At 49.2% G+C, this 16,563-nt stretch overlaps 2 protein-coding genes across 6 annotated transcripts in view; one reads left to right on the top strand and one right to left on the bottom strand.

The window, feature by feature from the left end:
• The window catches only part of Cpne1 (copine 1), a 41,129-nt gene extending 37,005 nt beyond the window's left edge, over window positions 1-4,124 (top strand). For all 4 annotated transcript variants that reach the window (XM_021183173.3, XM_021183183.3, XM_021183164.3 and 1 more), the window contains 3 exons: window positions 1,444-1,577; window positions 1,714-1,950; window positions 2,091-4,124. In XM_021183173.3, coding sequence (XP_021038832.1) covers window positions 1,444-1,577; window positions 1,714-1,950; window positions 2,091-2,231 — 512 coding nt within the window. In that variant the 3' untranslated portion in view covers window positions 2,232-4,124. The remainder of the gene's footprint in view (window positions 1-1,443; window positions 1,578-1,713; window positions 1,951-2,090) is intronic.
• A 1,998-nt stretch (window positions 4,125-6,122) lies between these two features.
• On the bottom strand, window positions 6,123-10,354 carry Spag4 (sperm associated antigen 4). 2 transcript variants are annotated; one of them, XM_021156770.2, is made up of 12 exons: window positions 9,909-10,354; window positions 9,336-9,440; window positions 8,943-9,009; window positions 8,712-8,773; window positions 8,462-8,505; window positions 8,277-8,302; window positions 8,052-8,160; window positions 7,778-7,853; window positions 7,551-7,666; window positions 7,079-7,246; window positions 6,392-6,481; window positions 6,123-6,304 (listed from the first exon to the last, which is right to left on the bottom strand). In XM_021156770.2, exons 1-12 carry the CDS (start codon window positions 10,216-10,218, stop codon window positions 6,146-6,148), a joined length of 1,332 nt encoding a protein of 443 aa, XP_021012429.1. In that variant the 5' UTR covers window positions 10,219-10,354; the 3' UTR covers window positions 6,123-6,145. The 2 variants fall into 2 exon arrangements, with proteins under 2 accessions (XP_021012429.1, XP_021012430.1); XM_021156771.3 differs by having other exon boundaries at window positions 9,928-10,113.
• Window positions 10,355-16,563: the final 6,209 nt, after the last annotated feature.

The following is a 16,563-nucleotide window of genomic DNA, read 5'->3' on the forward strand; positions in this document are numbered from 1 at the left end:
TGAACACCAAGTATCCCTTCCTGCCTAAAGCAGGCTTGGTGGCAATTGCATTAACTATAGAGCCATGGCTGGCTGGGATTTTTTCCCTGAATTAATTATTATAGTGACTAGGTTGGCCTCCATCAGTGTTGTACCCAGTATCATTCACATTGCCCCTTACCTTAAACACTTTAAGTGTATTTCCTAAAATCCAGGACATTGATTCTCTTGTTGCCGGAGATTGGGTATGGGAGGCGCTTGGCTTTTCCACAGAGCTTTACCCCAGCCCCTTAGTACTTTGATTCATTTGTGGTCCGCATGATTTTATTATGACTTCCTTTCTTTTGCATATGTTTTGAGTCAGTCTTGAAGCTCACTCTAGCAAACTGTTATACCTCCTGTCTCCATCTCCCGCTGTCGAGGTTCTATAACCTCGTGTGTGTGTGTGTGTGTGTGTGTGTGTGTGTGTGTTCTGTTTGCATACATGTATATCACTCTACTTTGTGCTTATTTCACCTCTAGCCTCTCCTCATCGGGCCTTGTTGCTCATCCCCTTGCCTAGTAGTATCCCAATCTGCTTCATATCACATGTTCCATGAACTTACCTGTGGGCCCCTCTCTTTAAGACCTTTTCTGTCCCACATGATCCCCTTTCTTTTATAACCTCCACATACATTACACACACACACACATATATATACATATATATTTAAACCAAATTCTGTGTCCTTACCTTAGTCTGCCAAACCTTCCCCCCCCCCTTTTTTTTTTTGAGACAGGGTTTCTCTGTATAGCCCTGGAACTCACTTTGTAGACCAGGCTGGCCTCGAACTCAGAAATCCGCCTACCTCTGCCTCCCGAGTGCTGGGGTTAAAGGCGTGCGCCACCACGCCCGGCTCCTTTTCCCCTTTTTGAAACAGTCTATGTACCCTGGCTAGGATGGCCTAGAACTTTGTGGGTTAGTCTTAAACTTGTGAGACAGGCCTAGCATGGTGGTTCACTCCTTTAATCCCAACATTTGGGAGGCCAAGGCAGGTGGATCTTGGGGGTCAGTTCACTCCCTCCATCTTTACAAGGTTTGTGGATGTAGCTCGGGTCTCTGGGCTTGTGCAGCAAGAGCCTTGCCTGCTGAGCCATCTCACTGGCCGATTTGCTTACTGTATGCCGGGCTCTCTGGACACTCACAGCAATCCTCTTTAGCTTCCAAAGGACTGAGATAACCAGGCTTAACTACTCCCCAGCTCAGAAGCTAGCTCTTATTCTGAGTTTAATTCAAGACGTTATTTATAGCAAGTCCTATCTCATCTGCCCCTTAGTTTCATTTGTTGGATAAAGTTGTATCCTGAGGAACAAGTGTGAGACATTTCCAGGTTTCTAAAATTTTTGAGCTAAGATGGGCTGATTTTAGGTCTAACTTAAGCCCATAAGGTCTAAGGTCTAAGTATTTTCTGCTTTTCTCTGTAGGCATCCAGGGTATCGTAGATGCCTACCGTCAAGCCCTGCCCCAAGTTCGTCTCTATGGCCCCACCAACTTTGCGCCCATCATCAATCACGTGGCCAGGTTTGCAGCCCAAGCTGCACAGCAGAGGTCGGCCTCGGTAAGAGCTGTGGATGGCAGTGGTGCCGAGCTGGCAGGACCGTGTAGAGGGCATCTTGGCAGTGGGAGTGTGCACCTGGTTGGTTGGCAGGAAGGAAAGACAGTCTGCCTAAGTATGTGAATGGACTTGCCTCTAGCAATACTTCGTGCTGTTGCTTTTGACTGACGGCGCTGTGACAGATGTGGAGGCCACATGTAAGGCTGTGGTGGACGCCTCAAAGCTACCCATGTCCGTGATCATCGTGGGTGTGGGCGGTGCAGATTTTGAGGTCATGGAACAGCTGGATGCAGATGGCGGCCCTCTCCGCACGCGCTCTGGAGAAGCAGCAGCCCGAGACATAGTGCAGTTCGTGCCTTATCGACGATTTCAGAATGTGAGTGGGCAGGAGGTGGCAGGGTAGTATGGGTTTGAGGGCCAGGAGATAAAGCTTTTTCAATCAATGTCTGGGAAAGGAGTAAACAAGGGAGATTTACAGGCCCTCCTTCCCTTATCTCGCCTCTCTTCTCCTGGCAGGCTCCCCGGGAGACACTCGCACAGACCGTACTCGCCGAAGTGCCCACTCAGATGGTTTCCTACTTCAGAGCCCAAGGCTGGGCCCCGTTAAAGGCACCTCCAACCCCAGCCAAGGGCCCCGCACAGGCCCCACAGGCATAGGCACCCATGGAAGAGTAGGCTCCAATCAGTCCTCAGCCTGCAGCCTGCTCCATCCTCTGGACAGGGACCAAGTGTGCACATTCTTTCCATTTCATAGTTGATACTTTTATATGTGCTGCTGCTGCTGCTGCTGCTGCTCTTTGCTCTTTGCTCTTTGCTGCCAGGCAGGCAGGCACCTTTTCATTCAGGAAAGAAAGACTAGTAAAGATATCACTCCTTTCTCTCAAAATTATAGACTGCTAGAGAGAGCCACACTTGCTTTGACCTTGGGCTTGCTGAGTAAAAGAGCCCTTTGGTCTAATAACCCCATTCAAGCATTATTATGTTTATGTCTATTCACTTCAGTCACATACTTTGAAAAGACAAAGTTTGAATATTAAGTAAACTTGTGGTTGTCCTTTCCTCCGGGGCGAGCTGAGCTGGGACTGACTGTGAACACGATGGAAGGTGCTACAGTGTTAGAGGTAGCAAATGAGAGAAGACGATGTTTGAGAACAGAGTCAGGGCTGTTAGACTGCCTGTGCTAGCTCTGTCCCTCTGTTTCTTGGGGACATTTGTGTAGCCCAGGCTGGCCTGCAGTTTACCATCCTGTGGCAGCCTTAGAGATGTTAGAATTACAGGTGTATGCTACCGTACCTGGAGTATAGTCCAGATTTTTTTGCTTTTTTAATATATGCTCTCATATAGCCCAGGCTGGCCTTACATTTTGTTGCCAAGGATAACTGAATTCCTGCTCCTTCCTATTTGAGCTTCCCAAATGCTAGGATTATTAGCTTGCCTCATCAGTTGCCCTTTACCAGCTCAACAGTTTGATAGCTTTTTTTTTTTTTTTTTATAGAATGAATGATTTAATGCATTTTCATTTTGGGAAAACTTTATAGGACACATCATAACCACTTTGCCCAGACTGCCTTTAGACATTTTACAACTCAAGGTCCTGGAGTAGCTGGAACTACAGTTCAGGGTCTGGTTTAGCAAAACTGGTTTTGTTTGCAGAGTGGGGGGAGGGGAGCTCCTAAATGCAGATATCAGTTTATATAAAAATAGAAAATGGAGCCGGGCGTGGTGGCGCACGCCTTTAATCCCAGCACTCGGGAGGCAGAGGCGGGCGGATTTCCGAGTTTGAGGCCATCCTGGTCTACAAAGTGAGTTCCAGGACAGCCAGGGGTACACAGAGAAACCCTGTCTCGAAAAACCAAAAAAAAAAAAAAAAAGAAAATGGGAACAAAGATTGGTGGCTCATGGTTATAGTCCCAACACTCAGAAGTCTGAGGTAGGAGGGTTGCTCTGAGTTTGTTGTGAACTTGAGGTACACGATGAGTTTCAGGTCAGACAGAACAACTTTAAAAGCTAACATGTGTGCTGTTTGTATCTGGTTTGCATTTATACTGGGTGCCTTATCCACCAGAACTTACTGCCTCCTCTCCTTTTTCATATCTATTCTTTTGTAAGAATATACCAGAGTTTAGCAATTCCCTTCCCAACAGAGATTCGTTTTACCGTGATTACACACATTTTTGAAGAATTGGTTTTTCAGTATGGAAATGAGAGATTGCAGGTGATATTTGTAGTGTTAGCAGTTATTACAGGCTGCCTTCTGTAGAGGGGTGGTCTGACGCATCCCCTCTGATAACCTGTGGGTCACCTTCCTTCCCCAGATCTCATTTCTAGTTTCCATTTATTTCTCTATATTATTTCCTTGTTTCTCAGTAACCTGTTCACAAGCTGTATGTGCTAGAGCTTTTATTTTGTTCTTGACATGTTGAAAGTATTTCTCCCTCATGTGTTACTGTTTCATGTTTTTATATTCCATATGTAAAATTATTTTTATATATGCTAACCTTTTAAAAAATATATCTATGTATCAATAAAATTAATATATCCACCTCCTCAGTGGCCGCTCTTGTTCTGTGTTTGATGCTGGGGGTTGTGTGTCGGGCTTTCCCACACAGCTTAGCTTTGCATGTATTTAGGGGCATCTTCTACCACACCTGGAGTTTGAGGGTAGCCAGAGCTGCAGAAGCACAGAGGGGACATTGCAAGTTGCTCACTGGGTACAATGTTTGCTGTGTAAACCTAACAACCTGAGTTCTACTCGTAGGAGCCATGTAAAGGCAGGAGGAGAGAATTAGCTCCGCAGAGCTGTCCTCCGGTCGCCACTCTAGCACTGGTATGCACATACATGCATTTAAGGTCTCTGTCTGCAGTCCTAGCAATACAGCGGCTGAGGCAGGAGTACCACCGTTAGCTTACTAACCCCGGGCTACAGTGAATTCCAGGCCAGCCTTAGAGGGAGCAGAAAATGATGCAGGAAAAGTTTTCAAGATTTTGTTTCCTATGGCTGAACTGCCCTTTGTGTATGTGTACTGAGGACTGAAACCAAGACCGTGGAGGTGTTTGTTTGTTTGTATTTTCTGGGCGTTGGTGTTTTGTGTGCATGCGTCTCTGTGTGAGGGTGTCAGATCCCTTGGAACTGGAGTTACGGTGGGAGCTGCCGTGTGGGGGCTGGGCATTGTATCCTGGTCCTCTGAAAGAGTAGCCTGAGCTCTTAACCACTGAGTCATCTCTCCAGCTAAAGAACCGTGGACCCTTACATACTAGGCAAACTTGTGCTTTGCCAGCTCCATCACTAGGCTACACTGCCAGCAAGTCCTTTTTATTATTTTTTTTCATCTCTATTTTTTGGAGACAGTTTTACTCTGTAGACCAGGCTGGCCTCGTACTGAGAGATCCACCTGCCTCTGCCTCCCAAGTGCTGAGGTTCATGGTATGTCCTACCATGTCCAGCCTTTAGTTCTATTTCATCTGTTTTTGGAGTCAGGCTCCATGTAGTCTGCTTCCTGAGTGCCAGCATACAGGCATCTCGGCACCACCATGCCAGACTTTTGTTGTTTTTTAAATCTTAGTTTAAGCATGTTCCCACATTTATTTTGTAAGTGTGCACATGTATGTTCCACCGTACACATGGAGGTCAAAAGACAACCTATGGGAGTTAGCTAGCTGTTGTATGGGTCCCAGAGATTGAACTCAGGACATTTAAGACTTGGTGGCAAGCCCCTTTAACCCACTTGAGTCATCTTAATGAGCCCTTAGTTTTTGTTTTTTGATTTTTTTTTGGTAACATTTAAATTATTTGGTATAAGTGCCACGGTGTGTGGAGGTCAGAGGATAACTTTTATGGAGTTGGTTCTCTTCTTCCACCATGTGGGTTCCAGGGATTAAATTCTGATTGTCAGTTTAGTGGCTTTTCCCTGCTGAGACAGGACTTCTCACCAGCCCAAACCTCAGGTTTTGCTGTTAGATTTGTATGTGTTTGGATGTTTTGTCTTTTTTTTCACCTACCACATGTATGCCTACTGCCTGAGAGGCGAGAGGGGGCATCGGATTCCCTAGAACTGGAACTAGAGAGGTGGCTGGGAGCCACCATGTGCGTGCTGTGAAGTAAACTCAGGTCCCCTGGAAGAGCAGCCAGTGAGTGCTCTTAACTGCTGAGCCACCTGCTCTGTCCCTCCTTTCTGCCCTTGGGAACTCTGTACCTAGCAGGAACTGAGGGCATTTCCAGGAACTGGGGGCAAGAAGTGAGCACAAATATGCCTTCGGTTCTCCAGTTGAACGGGACGCCTCTTGAGGAAGGCCCAGTCTGGTACTTTTCACTCGAACTTGACTGAGGCAAGTTTCCTTCTCTGTGCGGAGGATCGTGTTGTGTGGTTTCCAGTGTAGAATGTCCAAAGCACCTTCTCTTGCATATGTAGACACTAAACAACTACTGTACTGTATGACTCTGGACTTTCCCAAGCAAAGGGGATGTGTTGCGTCCTGTCACACTGCTATACTACAAGGCAGCAGGGGCGCTCCCCGCACCAACGCACTTTTCTTTAGCACAAACCTCGATTCTACTCCAACCATTGGCATTTTTAATGAGGTCCCCCTGTGACCCCTGTGGCATTATCGTCTGCCCACTCTGAGGTCCGCACACCATGGGCGCGGACGCGATATAAGCACGTGAAGCGGGGATGGCCCCAGTTGCTTAGAATCTGAATCTTCACCTTGGGGAAGGCAGAAGGAGGATCATTCTGGGGAGACAAATGGATCATGCCAGTGACTGCCCCATCCTGCCGGGACATCTCAGCCTTGTCGCCCGCCCCCAGAGAGAAACACACCTGGAGGTGGAAAGTCTGAATTTCAGATTTCTGCACATCAAAGATGAATTTCCCCAAGAACACTTCAGTCTCGTCATCAGCTTGGAGCCCCTGGGGGATGAAGTGTGTGGAAGAACAGTGAGGCCCAGAGGGGGGGGGGGGAGAAAGCCAACTCTTCCACAGCTACACGTGCTCGGGCTTAGGTTCTCATGGTAGGGTGTGTAGTTTGGAACAGAGGCTTAAAGAAACCAGTGATAGCCAGGATGTCCTAGAACCAGCGATGCTAAGCCAAGACTGTTAAAGTCAACCTGAGCCACATAGAGTGAGCCTGTCATAAGCAAAAAAAACAGGCTATTAGATGTTAGCAGGGCTAGAAAGACTGCTCTTACAGAGGACCCTGGTTGGGTTCCCAGTGCCCCCACCCTCATGGTGGCTCACAACTGTTCTTAACTCCAGTTCCAGAGGGTCCAACACCTGACTTCCTAGGGTACTGAGCATACCATGTGGTTAAGTTGTATGACTGAGCTTGTAATCGCTCATTGTGCTTCATAGGTCTTACAGATGCAATGGAATAATATGAGTTTGGCAAACCATACCTAATATCTGGATGTGGTTATGCTCATTTATAAACCTAGAGCAACCAACACACAGCACTGCCTGGTGTTCCTGGTCAGAGTTCCCCCACCTCCCCGCCTCAGCCCCACTCACATAGACTGCAAAGTCCCGAGGCGCACTGCTGGCCCCTCCGGTGTGTGCCACAGTGGGGGGAGGATGCTGCAGGGTGATGTCGCTTAACTGCACGTGACCTGGCAGTCGGATCACCACCTGGCCTTTATCACCTTCAAAAGCCCAGCAATTTCCAGGGAACACATCTGGCTGCAGGGGTTTGGGCAGACCGTCAGAACGTTAAGACAAACCCACAAGACCAATCTTAGGGTCGCTGCTCAGCCCAGAGCTCTGCCGGCTGCCCTGGTTTCTGCCTAGCCAGACGAAGCAATCAGTGCTGGGTCTCTTCAGTGTCAGTCCAGATTCTGCCTGGTTGGCAGTCTTCTTCCAGTGGGGGGGGGGGGGGGGGGGGAGGGTGCCTCCTGGAGCTCCACTCCTCCCTGCACCAGGCTGACTCCTGTCCCCAGCTCTTGCCCCTTGGTACTGTCCCCAAGCCCTCTGGCTCCAGACCCACCTCCAATATGACAGAAGGTGGGCGGGCATAGTTCCAGAAGCTCAAGCGGTTCCAGAAGTAGGCAGTGTTCTGGTCCTCGTAGTCACTGGATGTCTTCTCCAGGTCGATGGAGGCTCCTGGAACAGGCACAAGTCAATTTCAGGGGCTCCTACGGGACTTCTCAACAGCGCAGTAGAATGGCTGTCTGGGACCATCACTCCAGCTCTTTCCACATATCCGTGTCTTACCCACAGAGCTCAGTGCATAGTCAGGTTTGCGTACGAAGTCCTCATTCAGCCTCTGGAACACGAGCTTGGCCACTCTCTAGAAAGGCAGAGGGTGAGCCAGGAGGACTGTGAGCTAGCTTATAGGTAGGCCTGCTTCTCAGTAACTCGATGCTCTGAGGTAGGAACTTAAGGGCCTTGAGAAAGATTCCCCACACTGGGACCCAGTCTTCCAAGTGAACACAGCTAGGCCCCTGAACCTCCCAGCTGGGCCGGAGCCCCTGTGCGTGGGGCTCACCTCACTGTGGGCTGCACGAACGCTGGACACCTCCTTGTGGAGTTTATTCAGTTCTGCCTGGAGCTGCTGCAGTTGCTGGCCCTGGGAATGCACGCGGTGGTGGTATTGGCTGTAGTTGGGAGGTGGTACCATGCGGTTAGCTACCTGTCCCTGTGCATTCCTCTCAGAAAGCACCCACAGAGGCATTGCCGGTGTTGCCCAGGACTGCCCCAGCTGCCCTTTCACCTTAGAGTCAGCATCTCCGGAGGTTCCTATGGAGGAAGGGACCAGTAAGCACCCTTCTCTGTCAACATTGCCCTACCATTCTTGGTTGGCCCATGGGGATTATACTCAGTGCTTCCTACACTGCCCCCATATCCCAGCAGCCCAGGGATGCCCCCCACCTGGAGACATAGGTCTCCCCAACTCACATTCTCCAAAGGAGGGATCAGGTACAGGAGCCCCCACCAGAGTGCTGGAGAAAGAAAAAGGGGAAAGGTGTCCTCTGATGTAAGAGAACAAGGAAGAAAGCAAGGAGTTGGGGTGAAAGCTAGGGCTGCCGGAGCATGCGGGAGACCAAGTTGGGGGTCACTAGAATGGGCTGAAGGCCACCGAGACAGAGTTGGGGGGGTGGACTTGGCTGCACACCAAGCTGGGTCCCAGGGAATCAATGCTCCTCACCTGCCAGAAAGATGCTCAGGAGTGACACAGCAGTGAACAGGAAGCGGATGGAGCAGATTTCCCTAAAGAACAGGAGTGGAAGCTGCTGCCTAGAGGCCCTGATCCACTCATCCTTGACTGCGGGGTCCTAGACCCGCCCAGGTTCTGGGAACTCAAGCAGATCTGGATCTGCTCTAGCCTGGGTGGGGCCAGCCCTGCTGCCCTTCCCTGAGCCCTGCCATTGCCTCTGACCTGCACACACAGACCAGCCCATCGACTGCCAGGGATAACACCATGTTCAGCACCTGAAAGAGGAGGCCTAGGGACGGAGACCGGAGAAGCAGCTCAGAGAGGGCGATTCATGAAGGTGAGGTAGTGCAGGTTCAGAAGGGCTCAAGAGAAGCCGGGGTGGGGAATGGGGTGGTGCGGAGGACAAGGGCCTGGGGTTCAGGAGGCAAGGGTAGTTTGGGGAAATGAGCTGAGGCTGGACACTAGGGCTCAGTCTCGAGGAGGAGAACTGGGAACAGGGGCGGGGATCCGAGATCAGAGGTCAAAGGGCATCTGGGCTGGTTTCTCGAACTCAGACTCAGCAGAAATGGGGTTGAGTGCCAAGGTCAGAGGGGATGGGGCTGGCCTGGCTCATACTCAGGAAGCTCTTGGACACTCGCGGGGTAGGCATCTCCTGCCTCAGATCCAGGATCGGGAGAAGGTTGAGTTGTTCCTCCAAGACTACAGAAGATCCAGACGGTTCTGCAAGAGCCCAGGGCTCCATTGAGGTTTTGTGCACCACAGGCCCGCTCTTCCCCTCGGGGCCCGGGCGCAGGCTCCTGACCCTAGTGCCAAACAGCTGGGCAGCCTCTCAAACAGGCCTTTGGTCCAGGCCTTTGCCCCCAGGTCACACTCCCTGCACATGCCCAGAGCCGGAGCTGGAGAGTCTCAATCAGTGGAAACCGCCCCCCAGTCTGAGTCCCCGTGCAGCCCGACTAGGGTCACACTCACGCCGGTCCTGCGGCACCTCCTCAGCCATGCCCAGTCACAGGATTTCCTCCGCCCCCTCCCAGGACCAGCCATGGCACCGAGCTCGCCCACGAAGGACACGTGTCGAGCACGTCCCCTCGTGCGCCAGGTCGGGGCTTCTGCAACCAGGTCCGCGCCGGGCCCCGCCCCCGAGCCCGCCCCGCCCCGCCCTCTCGCCCCCGGGTTCGACCCCGCCCGCACCCGAGGCCCCGCCCCTCACGGTTGCCGCGCCACAGGCGGTCTGCCCATTGTGGCTCCGAGGCGCCAGCTTCGGCCGAGAGCTTCCTGCCCATGTGTCTCCTCCGGGCATTCCTGGGCTTAAGGCGGGCTCACCACAGCTCGAGCCCCGGGCCCTTCTGCCCTCGGGCTCCCCGAGCTCCGGCCCAGCGGACCGGCGCCCATTGCTGTCCCCCGAAGTCGCGCTGTGGGAACTATTGCTGTTCTCGCTGTAGAAGTTGGGTGTGTGATTGTGAGAGGATGCGGCCGAGCCTGAGCGGGGGCTCCGCCGCATCCTGACCTGGGCTACCCCTCTGGGAAGCCGAAGTCGCCGCAGCCAAAGCCCTCGGCCCTCCCTCAGCTGCCTCGCGCCGCAGGGTAGCACCCTGCGTGAGCCCCGGGGCGGCTCGGCCGACCCTCCCGCTGCTGTGCTGTTGTCACCGTCACAGAGGAGCCACGTCACAGAGCGCCCGTGACGTCACTGGGAGCCAGCAGCCCATCCCCCTTTCCTGATACATTTTTGTTCCTGGCTTGAGTGTGTCTGTGTGTGTGTGTCCGTCCATCCAGAAGTTGATCTCTGCTGTTGTCTTCTCCTGCTCCCCACCTTAGCTTTTGAGATAGATTCTCTCTGAACCTGGGGTTCACTGTTTTGTTTTGTTTTTTCAACTAGGCCCTAGTGGTTCTCAACCTTCCTAATGCTGCGACCTTTTAATACAGTTCCTCATGTTGGGTGACCTCCAACCATAAAATTATTCTCATTGTTATTTCATAACTATATTTTTGTTGGACTGGAGAGGTGGCTCAGCGGTTAAGAGCACTCACTGCTCTTCCAGTGGTCCTGAGTTCAATTTCCAGCAACCACATGGTGGCTCACAACCATCTTTTTTTTTTTTTTTTTTTTTTGGTTTTTCGAGACAGGGTTTCTCTGTGTAGCCCTGGCTGTCCTGGCACTCACTTTGTAGACCAGGCTGGCCTCGAACTCAGAAATCCGCCTGCCTCTGCCTCCCGAGTGCTGGGATTAAAGGCGTGCGCCACCACGCCCGGCTACAACCATCTTTAATGAGATCCGATGCCCTCTTCTGGTGTATCTGAAGACAGCAACTGTGTACTCATATACATAAAATAAATAAGTCTTTAATAGAAAACCTGTAATTTTGCTACTGTTATGAATAAACTTTTGGAGATAGAGGTTTGCAAAGGAGGTCCCGACCCACAGTTTGAGAACCAGTGAACTAGGGCCGGGAAGACTCCATGGTTCCACTTGTCCCTGCTCCCACAGAGCTTCAGTGACAGGCACGTACCACAGCACCCTCTGTTTATGTGAATTCGGGGTTTACAACCAGGTCCTCATGCTTAGGCAGCAAGTGTGAGGTTTATCCACTGGGCCATCTCAACTCCTTCCCTCTCTTCTGAGTCATGGTCTCTTACAAGTTTGACTAGAGAGCTAACCAATGGGTCCTCGGGATTCTGCTGTTCAGAGTCCGGATCACAGTCCACTGAGCTCTGGTCTGTAGCTTTTTACCTACAGTACTGGGTATCTGCACATGGGTCCTCAGGCTTCCGCACATTTTATTGATTATGACATTGCCCCAATCTCCTATGTAGTTTAGGCAAGAGGTTTTGCTTTGATTCTTTTGCTAGCCTGGTACTGGATATGTAGCCCAGGATGGTCCCGAGTCAGGACCATACTCCTGGTACAGTTTCCCAAGCCTGAGACTACGGGCATGTCATTATGTCCATCATGACCAGCTACAATGGCCACTAGGTTTTGTTCACTTCTGTATCCTGCAGTACCCAGACAGGTCTAGCCTGGTAAGTGCCCTAGTATTTAGGGAAGCAGTAAATATTAGGAAGAAACAGAGCATCATCCAACACACTAAAGCATTTATTATGGCCCCTCCTATTCACTTTTAAAACAGAGTCTCACTATGCAGCCAAAGCCAGCCTGGAGCTCAGATCTGCCTGCCTCCTCCACCTCCCAAGCTCTGGGGTAAAGGCATGTACCACAACTCCCAGCTGAGAGAAAGAGAAGAGAAGAGAAGAGAAGAGAGAAGAGAGAGAGAGAGAGAGAAAGAGAGAGAGAGAGAGAGAGAGAGAGAGAGAGAGAGAGAGAGAGAGAGAGAGAGAGAGAGAGATTAATGTCTGTACTAGGAACAGCAACAATGTAGTGCAACCTGCAAGATTTACACAGGGAGTCTGTCAGCTCCAGAGGGAAAAGGACTTACTTCTCCGAGATCATGTTGCACCACAGGTTTGAATTTGGGAATCCTGACCCAGCAAGGTGGTAGCACACTTCTTTAATCCTAACACTATGGAGGCCAAAGTAGGAGGATCTCTGAGTTCTGAATTCAAGGCCAGTCTAGTCTCTATAAAGAGTTCCAGGACAGCTAGAGCTATATAAAACCACAATGACAAAAACAGAATTCCAAAATCCTGCACCCACCCGGTGTTTTTCTTGTCACATCACATCTTACTTAGAATGCTAATCAGCTTGGGGAAGTGGCAATTCTTAGAGGCTGAGGTATAAAGACAGTCTGTTCTGCTAAGCTGTGCTCCAGTCCAGAGGAGGCTCTTGTATTGTACCAGGCTCTAGAGGGTTGACATTATTATGTTTCATTAGATTCCACAGAGCCCGGGAGGCAAGCAAAGCAGGAAGCCCATCTGACCCTGCCCTGGGTCCTGTTCGAAAATTCCACTGGATTGCAGTTTCTCTGACAGAGGAAGGTGAAGCCTCCTCAGCACTTAAGTACCTTGTCATTGTCACCTAACCTGGATCTTACTTGAAAAGAGAGCAACCTGGCAGGAGAGATGGCCCAGTGGTTCAGTGCACTGTCCTTGAGGACTGAGTTCGGTTCCCAGCACCCACATGGCAGCTCACAGCTGTCTGTAACTCCAGTTGCTGAGGATCTGGCTCCTCTCACAGGCAGGCAGGCAGAACACCAATGCACATAAAAAGAAAGAAATCTCAAAGTAAAAAAAAAAAAAAGCAACCTTGGACCTCCTTAACCAACAGTACAAAGGGAGGTTTTTCCATGCCTGGCACTAGAGATTTTGGGAGTCTTTGGCTCTTGAGAGGAGCATTATCACCCATGTCACACACACACACAACATTCACATGTATAGCACACTTCTTTTTGAGGGGGGGATGGGTTGAAGACAAGATTTTCTCTGTGTAGCTCTGACTGGGCTGGAACCTGCTATGTAGACCAGGTTGGCCTTGAACTCAGACAGATCTACCTGCCTCTGCTTCTCAAATGCAGTGTTATTAATATATGTGTTATTATTATATGGTTATTATAATGTCTTAATATAATGCTGTGTTATTAATATATGTTATTAAGTAAGCTTATAAAATATGTTTCCCTATGACGTTTTCAAGCTTCATTAGTGTAATTTCTCTCTTTCCTCCTGCTGTGTTACCCTCGCCCCCCCAGTTAGAATGCCCTCCTGTTTTTCTCCTTTTCTACTTTAGAGCACCCATGTCCTATTAGAGCTGCTCCTTTCTACCTTCCTGCTTCTGTGGGACTTCAGGCTATACACTCAATATAGACACATTCGTTACATTTCTGTTCTGTGATAAGACTCCATGGTCAAGGATACTTCCAGAAAATGAGTTCATTTGGTCTTATGGTTCCAGAGAGATAAGAGGCATCTCATGGCAATGAGGCATGATTGTCAGCAAGCAGCAAGCAAGGCAGCTGGAGCAGCCAACGGAAAGCTCTTACCTTCAACAGCAAACACAAAGTGGAGCAAACTGGAAACAATGGCTCAAGCCTTCAAACTCTCAAAGGTTGCCTTCAATGACGCCCTTCTTCCAACAAGGCCACACCTCTTAAGCCTCCCCCAAACAGTGTTACCAACTGGGTATCAATTGTTTAAAGCTGGAGAGTGGGGACATTTCTCATTCAGGCCACTGCCATAAGCTATTGCCTTTGTCCTAGGTTGCCTCCCTGAACATGAAGGTAAGACCGTACGCTTAGGACACAGAACTTGGAGGAATCGCACTGTAGCTTTCCAAGAAGCCTCCTCCCTGAGGGCTAGCTCTCATAGCATCACAACCACTATACAAGAACAGTGGGGAAAGCAATCAATACTTCTATCCAGCTCTAAAGCCTGTGAACCACAATAATGACCAATCTGGCAAGACATCCCCATGGTACAGTGTGGCATTATCATCTCAAGAGTTACCAGCAGCTGTCTAATTGGACTGAAGACCTGCTCAATAGGAAATTCATGCCTGGGATGGTAGACCTGGCCAACTCTCTGTGGCCGAAGTGGCCCTAGACCCTGGAGGAGAATCTGCTACTACCATCTTCCTAAATTGATATGATTTTTTTCTTTCTTTCTTTTTTTTAAAGATTTATTTATTTATTATATGTGTGTACACTGTAGCTGTCTAGAGGGCATCAGATCTCGTTACAGATGGTTGTGAGCCACCATATGGTTGCTGGGATTTGAACTCAGGACCTTTGGAAGAGCAGTCTGTGCTCTTACCCGCTGAGCCATCTCACCAGCCCCATCGATATGATTTCTAATTGTATTCTAAATACTCGTTCTTTTGTCCGTAGGGAAGGATAGCTCTTGTCTCTCATCAAAAGAGCCTGTTTTTGCAGCACACAGAGACTATACTACAAAGACTCCAGACTGGCTAAAATGCAGAGATTAAGTGACAGTTGTCCTCCCATTTGGCTCATTTGTGTAGAGGGCATGAGGTCCTCGTGCTCACAGCTAAGCACTGCAGAAAGTTGAACACAGTGTCTTCTTTCAAAGAAGGTGATGTACAGCCTGTTTTCCACCCAGAAGGCTGGGAAAGGATGTAGTTTATACCCTGGTAACCTCTGCACTCTGTGTGGCCTGATCCCGCCTGACTCCCCCAGACCCTTGTATTTATCTCAGTCACTCTCCCTAGACCTGTATTGAGCACTGTTCCTCAGTTAATAGAACCTATCTTTATGGAAGAGGCAACATGCACTTTCCAGTGTCCTTTGCACTATCTCTATGACCAAGACCATACTACATCTCTCTCAGACCCTTATGATGACACATGGAGTCAACCTACAGGACCCATCTTTATGAAAGAGGTCACTAGTACTTTCAAAGAGGTTCAATGTAGTCATGCCTTAAGCTTTAGTGTATGCATGGGGTTGGGTTAATTATCAACAGAAATATTTTTTCCAAGATTACGCTATACTTAAATATGTCTAATATAAACTTCCCTGTGTCAGACCCTACAGTTTGGGCCAACATTGGTTAAAGTAGTGTTGAACCAGACTTCTTTCTTGCCTCCCTCAGATCCACACTGTGCTGGCTCTGGTGGTCGCAGAGACCTCCAAATAGCTACAGTGCAACCTCCAATACCTTAGGAAGTATTGGGAAGAAGGAGCGGGAGGATTGGAGGAGCTGGGGAGGCTTCATCCATGGAACGTCAACAATATGGTCAACTTGCCAGGTGTAGTGGCTCATGCCTTTAATCCCAGCACTTGGGAGGCAGAGACAGGCAAATTTCTGAGTTCAAGGCCAGCCTGGTCTACAGAGTGAGTTCCCCAGGACAGCCAGGGCTACACAGAAAAACCCTGTCTCGAAAAACAAAACAAAACCAACCCCCCCCCCCAAAACCAAAAAACCAATATGGTCAACTAAACATGGGTGGCATAACAACGCCAGGCATGCTAACCAGGATGGGGGACTTCATAAGGCTCCACCGCTAGATGAAGAGCTCCCGGCAAACAATGGCTGGCTGCCGAGGGAGGGAGAATCAGTTTTCACCAGAGACAAATGTGCCAATAGGGGTTGACTCTAAGCATGTATACATAATAACAACACTAAATGGGCTTGGTGTGTGTGTGTGTTGAAATAATGATTACAGAAGAGGTAATGAATTTGAGAGAGAGAAAGAGAACATGGGAGGAATTGGAGGGGGAAGGTGTTAGAAATGATATAAATTTCACCTATAAATGCCACCTATGAAATTATCAACAACAAAAAAAAACCTTAAAAAGCAACCTATCTTTCTTGTCAGATGTAAAACTTTGTTAGAAGCAGGCAGATCTCTTGTGAGTTCAAGGCCAACCTGGTCTACAGAGCTAGTTTCAGGACACTTGTCTTGAGAAACAAAAAAGAAAACCTTGTTGCCAAGTCGGCTGACCTGACTTTGATTCCCAGGACCCACCTCATGGGCAAAGAGGACTCACTCCTACAAAGTTGTCTTCTGACCTCCATATACGCGCTGTGACATGTGCACATACCCTCCGAAACAAACACATGAAGAAATGTAATTCAAAAATTAAAAGCTAATCTAGGGGGGCTGGAGAAATGTCTTAGGGGTGAGGAGGGCTGCTCTTCCAGAGGACCAGAGCTTGGCTCTCAGTATTCACATCTGGAAAGTTCACACCTGCCTATAATTCCGGCTCCAGGGGATCTGAACCTATGTACATACATACACATCAATAAAACAATAGTAAAAAAAAAATCTTTAACAATTAAATAGTTCAATTATATACAGAAAAATGCACACATAGTAAAGTTGTAGTTTAATTCAAAGGTTTGCAGACTCCCCAAAGCCTATTTACAGCTACACTAGAGTCCTCTTACACTGAGTTAAAGATGTCTGGCTTCTGGCTAAGAAACACAAAAGACAAGT

The sequence above is a fragment of the Mus caroli genome, unplaced genomic scaffold (assembly GCF_978045245.1).
Source record: "Mus caroli unplaced genomic scaffold, Mus_caroli_1 scaffold_2, whole genome shotgun sequence".
Lineage (NCBI taxonomy): Eukaryota > Metazoa > Chordata > Mammalia > Rodentia > Muridae > Mus > Mus caroli.

What these genes read in the sequence shown, in the direction of transcription:
- Spag4 (XM_021156770.2), bottom strand. Translation starts at nt 10,218, where the DNA reads ATGCGGCGGAGCCCCCGCTCAGGCTCGGCCGCATCCTCTCACAATCAC. An exon ending in CCGGAGATGCTGACTCTAAG is followed by an intron (nt 8,161 to 8,276) that starts GTGAAAGGGCAG and finishes TCCCAACTACAG; the next exon opens with CCAATACCACCACCGCGTGC. An exon ending in CACCTTCTGTCATATTGGAG is followed by an intron (nt 7,247 to 7,550) that starts GTGGGTCTGGAG and finishes AAACCCCTGCAG; the next exon opens with CCAGATGTGTTCCCTGGAAA.